This window comes from Clarias gariepinus, chromosome 18 (assembly GCF_024256425.1).
Source record: "Clarias gariepinus isolate MV-2021 ecotype Netherlands chromosome 18, CGAR_prim_01v2, whole genome shotgun sequence".
NCBI classification, from domain to species: domain Eukaryota; kingdom Metazoa; phylum Chordata; class Actinopteri; order Siluriformes; family Clariidae; genus Clarias; species Clarias gariepinus.
This window is the reverse complement of record NC_071117.1, coordinates 6,881,423-6,892,176: the sequence shown is the minus strand read 5'-3', so window position 1 is coordinate 6,892,176 and position 10,754 is coordinate 6,881,423. Positions and strand designations below refer to the sequence as shown.

Here is a 10,754-nt window from a genome sequence, read left to right as displayed (position 1 = left end):
ACACAGCAGAGTCACTGATACCAGTAAGTGAAGTTGATTGTTTTCCAAAGATTAGGTTTTTAACAAATGCCACATCTTATAGTCTGTCATTTTCTAGTTACAGTTAAAGTTGTAAACAAATTAGTCTCAGAGCCGGTGTTTTAGAAAATTAATCAAAGCATTCTTCTCTGACCAATCAGAGTCCAGGATTCTATATAGTAGAAGATTAGTGAAGGAATCAGAATGAAAAAGATTTGTTGTTGTTGTTGTTGTTGTTGTAAATTCTGACACGTGCTGAACATGGCTACGGTACTGGATATGAATTCACACGGAGTGTGTGTGTTTGTGTGTGTGTGTGTTTGGTGGGGAGTTTGAACTGTGAAGGCCACTGATGCAGCTGTTGCGTGCCGTAGAAGCACACTGCCGAAGATCCATTTCTATGCCAACAGTATCTCCGTAGTAACACGAGGACATGTGGTGACAAGAGCATGGAGCATCCAGACAAAACACACACACACACACACACACACACACACACACACACACACACACACACACACACATACACACACACACTCATACAAAGAAAGAGCAATGAATGTGAGATCTTTACAAGGACACAAACAGAAAACTTGAGAGAACACTTGGACACTTGTGATACTACATTCTGGAGATGAGGCTGCGTGTAGCATTTATAATAATAATAATAATAATAATAATAATAATAATAATAACAACAACAACAATAATAATAATAATAATAATATGGCTTCTACACTTACAATTACCATTTAAAAAATGCACCTTACACACAAACATTAGAAAACATTAACGTGGTTTTTCACGAAGAGTGACCAAAAAATGTCCGTCTGAGAATTTATTTATCATAAAGATAAAGATTGGATAAAATATTAGGATGACATGAAACGAAACACCGCTATATATACACAGATTATATAATTTGTAGCTATTATTATATAATTACATTACATTATATATGCAATACTATATAAAATTACATTTTATAATATTTATGTATAAGGTGTTAAACTTGAAGTGGAAGAACTTGAGCGTCCTGACTGAACTCGACCCCACTGAACCATCACCTTTGAGATGAACTGTACTGTAACTGGAGCCTCGGCATCCCAACATCAACGTCTGAGCTAACTGATGTTCCTGTAGCTGAATAAATACAAATCCCCCACAGCCATGTTCTAACATGGAGACTGGAGTGAAGCGCATTATACCAGCAAACATCAGCATCTCCACATCCAGTGACCAAGACTTGGAATGAGAACTTCTAAATCTACATAACATTTTTCAAGTGTCCATAAACCCTTGCCAATACTGTGTAGAACAGTGTTATAGTGTCCTCATCATTTTACCATAGCACTGTAGGTTATACATCCAGTGCTTTGGTTTCCATAGTAACAGTTGGTTTATAGGAACTTGTATCCATGGATGTGTGTCACGTGTTTCCTTATGTTTGTTCTCTCTTTTTTTATTTTTGGTTTTCGTAGGACTATTTTTTTTTTTCATACTTTAGTTCCCAGCAGCAGCAACATTCTGATTAAATTCACTCTCTGCCATGTGTTTGTTGAGTTCAAGTTTTTCAAAAGTATATTTTACATTAATTGCTGTATTTATTGAGTAAAAAGTTCAAATGGCTGTAAACATGTTGTTCCATCTCTGTCAGGATTGATTTACATTTAGGCATTTGGCAGACGCTCTTATCCAGAGCGATTTACATTTTTATCTCGTTACACATCTGAGGGTTAAAGGCCTTGCTCAAGGGACCAACAGTGGCAACTTGGTGGTTGTGGGGTTTGAACCTGCGATCTTCCGAACCGTAGTCCAATGCCTTAACCACTGAGCTACCCCTGGCCCCTTCACTACGTTTCCATCTCCATTTCTGATTTTAAAAACCTGGTACATAACTAAGCATCTCACGGAGGGAAGGCAAATCAGGCAAATATTAATAATAGACAGCAGGTGGCAATACTCTGGCTATTTAATGCAACATTTAATGTAGTGAAGTAGAATGTATAGATATCTTTTATAGGATGTAGTGGAGTAAAAGGGAAAAGTATTTGCTTATAGAAGTATTCACTTAAAGTACAGATACATTAAACATGTACTTAAGTATAAAGTAAATGTTTGATGAGGTGGACTGTAACATCAAACAAAACAGTTTTGTAAACATTAAACAAACTTAAAAAATCAGATAAATTTGTATGACGTCATTGTTTAATAAGTTTTAATTCAAACTTTAAAGTTTGTAAAACTGCTATAGGGTTGATTACAGGAAGTCCGCTTCATCACGCAACCCTGTGAGTCAGGGATTTCCTCAGTGTTTATTCTTAGATCTGTTGGATCTATATGCTGTGTACAGCAAATCATAAGAAGAGTAAAAGCTGTGTCATCTCCCAAACAAGAACCCACTCATGATGTGATCACGCTGGACCTTCTACAGACGTCTCCATGCTCCGTTCTCGTCTCTACAGTCGCGTAGGATGATGGTGTGATGGTGTGAAATGCTCAGACCACTAAATCACACTCACCTACCCCAACCAGTCCTTCCTCCACATTCGTTTTTCACTTTTTCTTTTTATGACAGAATACTCGAGTCACGAAAAAACATTGCTAGACATTTATTTTAATGAGAAAGCATGAGTTTAGGGATGAGCTTGGCAAGCTTCTGTAGGGATCTATCTAGGTGAAAGGTGATATAACGTTCACATGGCTCCAGCGAAAAGACTGTAAATCTCGTGTTGTGTGCTTTTAACCTTTCACAAGCTGTCACCTGTCTGTTAACTCGTGCGTCCTCTGAGAAATGTGAAGCCAGCTGCAGTGTGTCTCTAAGCTGGCGTTCAGACACTGCCAGAGGACAATGAGCACTGTTTGTTCTGTTTGTTCAACACGACTCTATGTGACTTTGTACCCAGGCGGCTCTATTGAATTCTGTTCAACCAAGGATGCCTGAGGAGCTAAACGTAATCAAGGACACTCACTACAAATAATCAAAACTTTCAAGGCTTCCATCAAAATGTCATAATCGTTTCTCCCATCCTCCTCCAGCTGCTGCAATGACTAGATGATTAAAAGGATACTGAACATTTAGCGATCTGGTCTAGTCATACTGATACTAAAATCAGCAGTCTACAGTAAGAAAAGTATTCTTTCTGTTTTGCTTACATGGTTCTCACTTTGCATGAAGTGGAGAGGTGGTAGAAGAATGGTGTTATTTAATTCCACTGACACCCACTCATGGAGGAATTCCTCCCACACACAAGTCTGTTGTCCTTTACAGATTGATACTAGTTCACTGCAAAAAAAATGACGTCTTAACAACTGAAATCGAGTCAAGTTGTTCTACACTTTCTTAAAATAACACAAACAAACCTAATATAAGACCCTGGAGTGTATTCCTAGTCAACTACCAAAGCTTTAAGCAAAGATGTCTTGTTCTATTGGCAGATCATTTTGTTCTTTAAAAAAATTAATGTCTTCCCAATAGAACAAGAGCAGTAGAACAAGAGCAGTAGAACAAGCTTAATAATCTTATTTCGGTTTGTTGTAATTTTTATTTTAAGAAATCATATATAAGTTTGATTCAAGAATATTTTACTTACTAAGATCTCATTTTTTGCCATGTTTGAATTAACATAAAAAAACAACTTAGCAAAGTAAAAAAATCTTAAATCTAGTCACATTTATCTACAATTTCTTAAAATAATATTGCAGTAAACCAAACAATAAAACAATTACAAATGTCTTGTTTCACTGGCAGATAATTAGCCTTTTTTCAAGTAATAAAATAAAACTAGCAAAGTTATCTGAGAATAGAGCAAAAAGGTTTTGTTTAAAACTTTGCAATATTTGTTTAAATATTTGTTAGAAATATTTTATTATAAGTCTAATATTCTTGAAATGTTAATATAATTTATTTATTTACAACAAACTAATATAAGACTATTAAGCTCATTTCTAGTCAAGTGTTACTAAAATTGCAAGCAAAAAATATCTTGTTCCACTGGCTGATAATTTAAAATTAATTAATTAAAAGTAGCAAAATTATCTGCCTATAGAATGAGAACATGAGAACAATATTTATCTTATATTATCTTGCATATGGTTTGTTGTAATCCTATTTTAAGAAATTATAGAGATGTTTGGCGAGATTCAAGAATATGGCACTTGCTAAGATGCTAAGATTTTTTTTTTATCCATTCTATTGAAGGAATTCCTCCCAGACAGAAATTGCATGTGACTAGATACAGTATAAGATATTTTAATTTGCTATAATGTATTTTTTTTGCGATTTTTTAAATAAAAAATGTGGGAAAAAATCTTTATATTGTTTTGCTTTTGTTACTGTGGTGCTTATAAGTTACTGTATGCTTAATATAATTGATATGTGAGATGCTGCTTGAACAGATATTAAAGCGTGCAGTTGTTTAAATAATAAAAAAAAATGTTTATGTAGCCCTTGGTATAAAAATGTTTTTCAAGTTCCCATAAAATAAGACAATGTTTATGTTTAGTTCCCATAACAGTGTTTGTTCTACAACTGTTTAAGTTAAGGTTTCCATAACACTAAAAGAAAATACCTGTGTAAAGTTAAATATTAAAGCAAAAAATGAGAATCAGGTAAAACATTTTTCAAGTTTGCATTGTTGGACAAATGTCTTTCAAGTTCAATACCCATAACATTTTAATTGTTTGTTCCAGGGATGTTTGTTCCCAAAATAGTAATAATAAATTATCATGAAATGTAATAAAATGGATACTTAAGATGTTTTTAGTGTTTGTTCCAGGCACATTTTTCAAGTTTCTCTCCCATAACATTATTTAACGTTTGCTCTATTTTTTTTTTAATTACTTAACATTTAAAGGAACATTTTTGTTTTAAATAAAGTTTTCCAGGTTTAGCCCATAACGTTATTAAGCATTTTCTTTTTTCATTTTTTTTTTCTTCAAGATTGGCTACCATAACGTCATTTACTATTTGCTACAGTAACATTTTTAAAGTTTGGTTTCCATATCGGTATTTAACATTTTTTGTTTCCCATTATATTCTTTTTAAATGTTTTGTTTTAAGAACGGCAAAGAACGTTATGAATCTAACAGGAATGTATGTAAGTGTATGTTCTGCAAAATGTTCCTGTTAGCTGGGACTCAGCAAGTTTAGAGCTTGATCCAGACACTACAGGATTCAGGAAATGTATGAAAAAGAAAAGTAACTAATGTCAAATAGAAGACGGATAAAAGTGAATAGTTATGTAACTCTTTGTGTGATGCCTCACCTGGTGTTCTGCCTGTACTAGTGAATGTGTGGGACATTAGCCTTGAAACAACATCGCTTCCAACCATGCACTGCAATCAGAAGACACACACATGGGCTCTTCAGCTTCACACATCCTCTCTATGCTTTATGCAGTGTGAAATGTGTGTGTTAGCAGAATCACTCACGGGCAGCATTTATCATATCACGAAGGTGACTTGCATGGCCCTCTCTAGTAAATAACAGTCACGACATCACTCTTTATCTCTGATTTAATATTATCCTCTAGCCTACATTTCATCTGAAATGCTCTGCTCATTAATTAACCAGTCTCAAAGAGGAGTCAGAGACCTGTGCAGGCACACACAACATTAATACACACACGGATAAAACGCATCCATAAAAGAGGAATAGAAATAACAGGACCCTTATCAGGCTTTAGTATCAAACTGGTTTTATTAAAAACGCATTCGATTTGATCATGTTTTATCATTTCCAATATATTGTCTTGTCTATGTGTATATATAGACACACACATTCAACCTGGCAACACTTACAACAAGCTGTACTATACAAAATGAAAACGAAAACGAACGGAAGATCATGGAGCGAGTTGTGGTTCTGAGAATGCTACATTTGACAGAATTGTTCATGAGAATGAAAATTGTCCGTGTTGGTGTGTGAAGGTGTAAGAGGTCACTGGATAGGGCAGCCTGGATGTGTCCCCGCTTTACTCAGCTTCATGCTCTGTGTTTGTTCCTCGCGTGAGGCGAGTGCGAGCTGTAAGTCTGTTCCGAAGCTGGGTCTCCGTGCGAGCGGTTGTACCGCGCCGCAGGGTGTGTCCCCACTGCGTTGACGTGTCGCGCGTAGGATGGCGTGGTACGAGCGGATGGAGAGCTTGCGGTGGCGAGAGGGCCCTGTCTCGAGCGGGAGTCCACCTCGCTCAGCTAACGTCGCAAACACCTCCTCCAGGTTTTTACTGTCTTTGGCTGACGTCTCATAGAGCGCGCAGCTATCTGCGAACATGTGCAGGGCCTCTGTGCGTGACACCGCATGCTGCTCGACTGGCAAGTCCACTTTGTTTGCACACACCACCACGGGCACGGTGCTCACACGAGCCTTGGAGCGCAGCAACGCTGCTTTGGCTGACGAGATCTCAGAACGTAGAGCGCACACTTCATCAAATGAACTGCGATCATCCACACTGTACACCAGCAAGAAAATGTCGCCTGCATGAGACAAGAAAAGAAGGAAAAGAAGCTCGGTCAGTGACATTTTGATAAATCTGACAATGCAAACTATATGAAAGCAAAGCAAAACTAGTCTGTGCAAAAGTCTTGTGAAAGCCAATGCAAAAATGCTTAAATTTAACACAAACTTCTTTTGGAATTTTAACTTAGTTAATCATAATAACATTGTTATAATGATTTCCTTTAAATCAGGTGTTTTTAATAAAACTGAGCATATACTCATATCATGGCACCTATTCAGGACCCATTAAAGCCCTAAAAAGCTTATCCCCCTAGCAAACCTACAATAGTTTACCATTTTGTCCTGAAGTTTGCTTAACAGGCCTCGATTTTTAAAGACCCTCTACAGATAACCTGAGTGATAGTCTCACTCGCTGAACAGGAATTTCAAGATACGATTCTTAAATTCACAGAAATTTGAGCCAAGCTGGTGGAAAAATTGTAAATAGGATGAAGACTGTACTTTTATTTATAACCTTTCTTTAAAATGCTTGCCTAGCATTTAATAGTCATCTGACACCAATGACCTGCATGTCATAGAAAAATGGAGAAACACTCTTGGAATTGAGGTGTGGCAAAGAACTTTTTTTCTAGGTTGTTGTAAACAAAAAGCATCAAGGGATGTGATAAAGCTTTTGTTTTGTTAAAGATTTATGTTTTACAAAAGCTTTAAAAAGTATTTAAGTGTGTAAAATCATAGAAAATCTGTAAAATTCATAAATACTACGGTGTTTAAAATCTGACTTTTAGGGAATTCTGTCAAAATCAAGCATGTTTAAGATGCACTGGGGAAAAAGTCTCACTGAATAGCTATAAATTAAATTCTAATTAATTAATAAACACTGAGTAGTAAATAACTTTAAAAAATATTAAATAAAACAACATGTTTTTATAAATCTTTTTGTTATCATCTAAAACATTTAAAATCACATGGGGATTTGAGAGCAGCCTTACATCATGTAGGATAAGCGCTTTTGAAGAGTGGTTGGAGAGTCTAAATTCTGGTATGTTTTTAATTTAAATACTGAACATTGTTTATTTATATATTTATATGTAAGTATATTAAGTAAACATAATAGAATTGAATATTTTTGGAAATGATTACAATATATGACTAGCATAAGAAACATAAAAAATAAAAATAAATAAAAAACCGCTTTAATTATTTATTTACATTTACTTAAAAAGTCAATTAAAAAAGTAATTTATAGCCTGGTAAACACCAAGAAGGTAAAATAAAAACAAACAAACAACAAAACTAGCTACCACTAAATAAATAACTTAATATCAAATATAAGATTTTAACTTTTGTCCGGTTGAGTTTTATATCTCATGCCTATATGCATTTGTGTAAAAACAAAACGAAATGAAAGTTTCCATAATGTTACATTTTTACTGCTTTTTCAAACAACTTGTTAAACCCGGTGGCATTTTGTGAAGTCTCTATGTGTGTGTGTGTGTGTGTGTGTGTGTGTGCGTACCGGTGAGGATGGAGAGCCTGCGCTTGGCGGGGAAGTCCCTCTCCCCGGCTGCGTCCAGGATGTCCACCTGGTACGTCTCCCCGCGGATGCTGTAGACCTTGCGCGTGAAGTCCTCGCGCGTGGGCTCGTACTGCTCGTCGAAGCCGTCCCGCAGGAAGCGCCTCAGGATGGCCGTCTTGCCGACGCGCGGCGCTCCGAGCACCACCATCCTCCTGCAGTTCTGCGGCTTCGGCCCGGCGCTCAGAGACTCCCGGGCGCGCAGCACCGCCGCCGTCTGGTTCCGGTCCTCCGCCGCCGCACGCGCCTTCTTCTCCCGGCGCTTTATGAGCTGCGCCGCGGCCAGTCTCTGCACTCCCAGTCCAGCTTTGGAGATGGTGGCGGCCACCCCGAGCCCGCCGAGCCCCAGGCCGCTCAGGAAGGCGCTGGAGGGGCTCGGGAGGAAGTCGGCCGCGTGCCCGGGCTGCATGCGCGGCACCGGGGCGCTTTGGAGCTCCGCAGTGTTGGTGTCAGACGGTGCAGGAGACATCAGGAGAGCTGGAGTTATCTGATCAGTGCTCTAACAGTCTGACTGACTCTCTCTCTCTGTGTGTGTGTGTGTGTGTGTGTGTGTCTTAGAGCTGAAGATACTCTGTGCGCCTCTCCAACCTGCCTTATATACGCAAAGGGGTGTGTATGCTGGAGAAATAGCTACAAAACTTTGGTCCTGTACATGAACACCAGGCATGGGAATTTTTTTATTTTACACGAAGTAGCAAAAACAAAAATTGTTGGAAATTGGTGATATTGGTAATAAATTTGAATAGGCGGAACGAATTATCTGCCTTTACATTATTTCCTATGGGAAAATGCGTTTTGCAATACAAAATTTCACCTCAAGAGCTCACCTACGAAACGGTTTTTATTGGTATGCTGGGGTACCGCTGTACAATAGTTGCATTCAAACAAAACATGCAGGCCTTGTATTATTATTTATATTATTATTATTGTTATTATTAGGCTGCCTTAGTAGCTCAGCTTTTAACTGTTTTATCACCTGTTAATAACACTGATATAAAAAGTCTTCATGACTGATGATGTCAGTAAGTGCTGTACGAAGCACAAAGGTAAAATTGGCCTTAAAAAAATCCGATCTGTATCACTTTAAATAAAAATAATCAGATTTGAGTCATGCTGGGAAAAGGTAATTGTATTATTATCTATAATGTGTTACATATGCATTAAAGCCCAGTGAAATTCCATTCTTTGCATATCTCAGTTTGTTAGGAAGCTGGGGGTTACATGGTACCCCTGAAGCAGAGAGGGTTAATATGGTGGTTGGTTCTTTATCACCTGCATATCCTTGAGCTCTTCTTTACACTGCCTATAACATATAGATTGCACAATTCTGAAGGATGAAGACTCTATTGCACGTGCTTGAACATACCCACCCTCACACACAATGCACAGGGCCATTTTTATTGATAATATAAGATGCCTCTTTCCACAGCAAACATTTTAGAAACACCATCTTTTAGCTATAGTTGCTTAATTGACAAATTCTAAGGGCTAGTGTGGCATTACTTCATCATGTTTATGTCATCCTTAACAATCCTTCTTGTTTTGTTTTTTCACTTTGCTGGTGTCTGGTTCTCACAACAAGACAGAATCGAAACAATCACTAATGCCACGTGGTACCGATATGAGACTCCTGTATGGTGATCCCTGTTGTACTGCTTTGCGTCAGAAGGTTTGGGGAAGTTTTGTCTTCACATGGATGCCATGAGCATTCGCATTGCGTTGTCTCTCCTGGGGCCACAACGTTACCAGTGCGACAACACAGACAGTCTGTCCTTAGATTATGATGAATATTGAATAAGCTGTCAAGAGCAGAGGCACAATTTTGGACCGATTGTCTTAGCATACTGGTAGAGAGCACAGAACTTGTACTGTATAATGTGGCTGTGTGTGTGTGTGTGTGTGTGTGTTCCTGCAGGTGGAACATGACGTTTTTCCCGCTGTGTCTGTTCATCTCTTTATGCACTTTCCAAAATTACAATGGCAACACGAGACTCACACACTGTACATATTTGTTTGTACAGTTTGAGAACTTATATTGGGATTTATACTGTATATAAACCATATACTGAAAACCAGATTCTGATATATTTCCTTGTAAATCCATATATTTATTACACACACAAGAAATATGATTCTGGCTGTTTGTGGCTCTTAAAGTACAGACCAACATAAAACACTGTACATTTGTTATAGACAAGACACTATAAACGGTAAGTACACACCATTCAATTACTGTACAGACTAAATAAAGAATGCAAAAATATTGAGTATGCAACAGATCAGCAATGTACATAACCTGAGTATGCATGCTAGCGTAAGTGCATCACACACACACACACACACACACACACACACACACACACACACATATATATATATATATATATATATATATATATATATATATATATATATATGGCTGTGTGCTTTGGGTCATTGTCATGTTGAAAGAGCCAGGGCTTGACCCATTTTTAATGCTCTGACTGAGGGAAGGGGGTTTTTGTCCAATATGTCACAATACATGGCCCCGTTCATCCTCTCCTTAATACAGTGCAGTCGTCCTGTCTCCTGTGCAATAAAACACCCCCAGAGCATGATGCTTCCAGCCCCATGCTTCACTGTAGGTATAGTATTTTTGGGATGATACTCATCATTTTTCTTTCTCCAAACACTCCTTCAAATGGATGGTGTTCCTCCAAATGG

General features: G+C 37.6%; 1 protein-coding gene across 1 annotated transcript; it reads right to left on the bottom strand.

The window, feature by feature from the left end:
* Positions 1-5,754: 5,754 nt before the first annotated feature.
* On the bottom strand, positions 5,755-8,581 carry rasd2b (RASD family member 2b). The gene is made up of 2 exons (XM_053477426.1): positions 7,995-8,581; positions 5,755-6,492 (listed from the first exon to the last, which is right to left on the bottom strand). The coding sequence occupies exons 1-2, from the start codon at positions 8,518-8,520 to the stop codon at positions 5,960-5,962; spliced, it is 1,059 nt and encodes a 352-aa protein (XP_053333401.1). The 5' UTR covers positions 8,521-8,581; the 3' UTR covers positions 5,755-5,959.
* Between the last annotated feature and the right edge of the window lie 2,173 nt (positions 8,582-10,754).

Bases quoted from the DNA above. Each gene is read 5' to 3' on its own strand.
- rasd2b (XM_053477426.1), bottom strand. From the start codon at position 8,520: ATGTCTCCTGCACCGTCTGACACCAACACTGCGGAGCTCCAAAGCGCC. The intron at 6,493-7,994 runs GTACGCACACAC...TGTCTCATGCAG, and splicing joins CAGGCTCTCCATCCTCACCG to GCGACATTTTCTTGCTGGTG.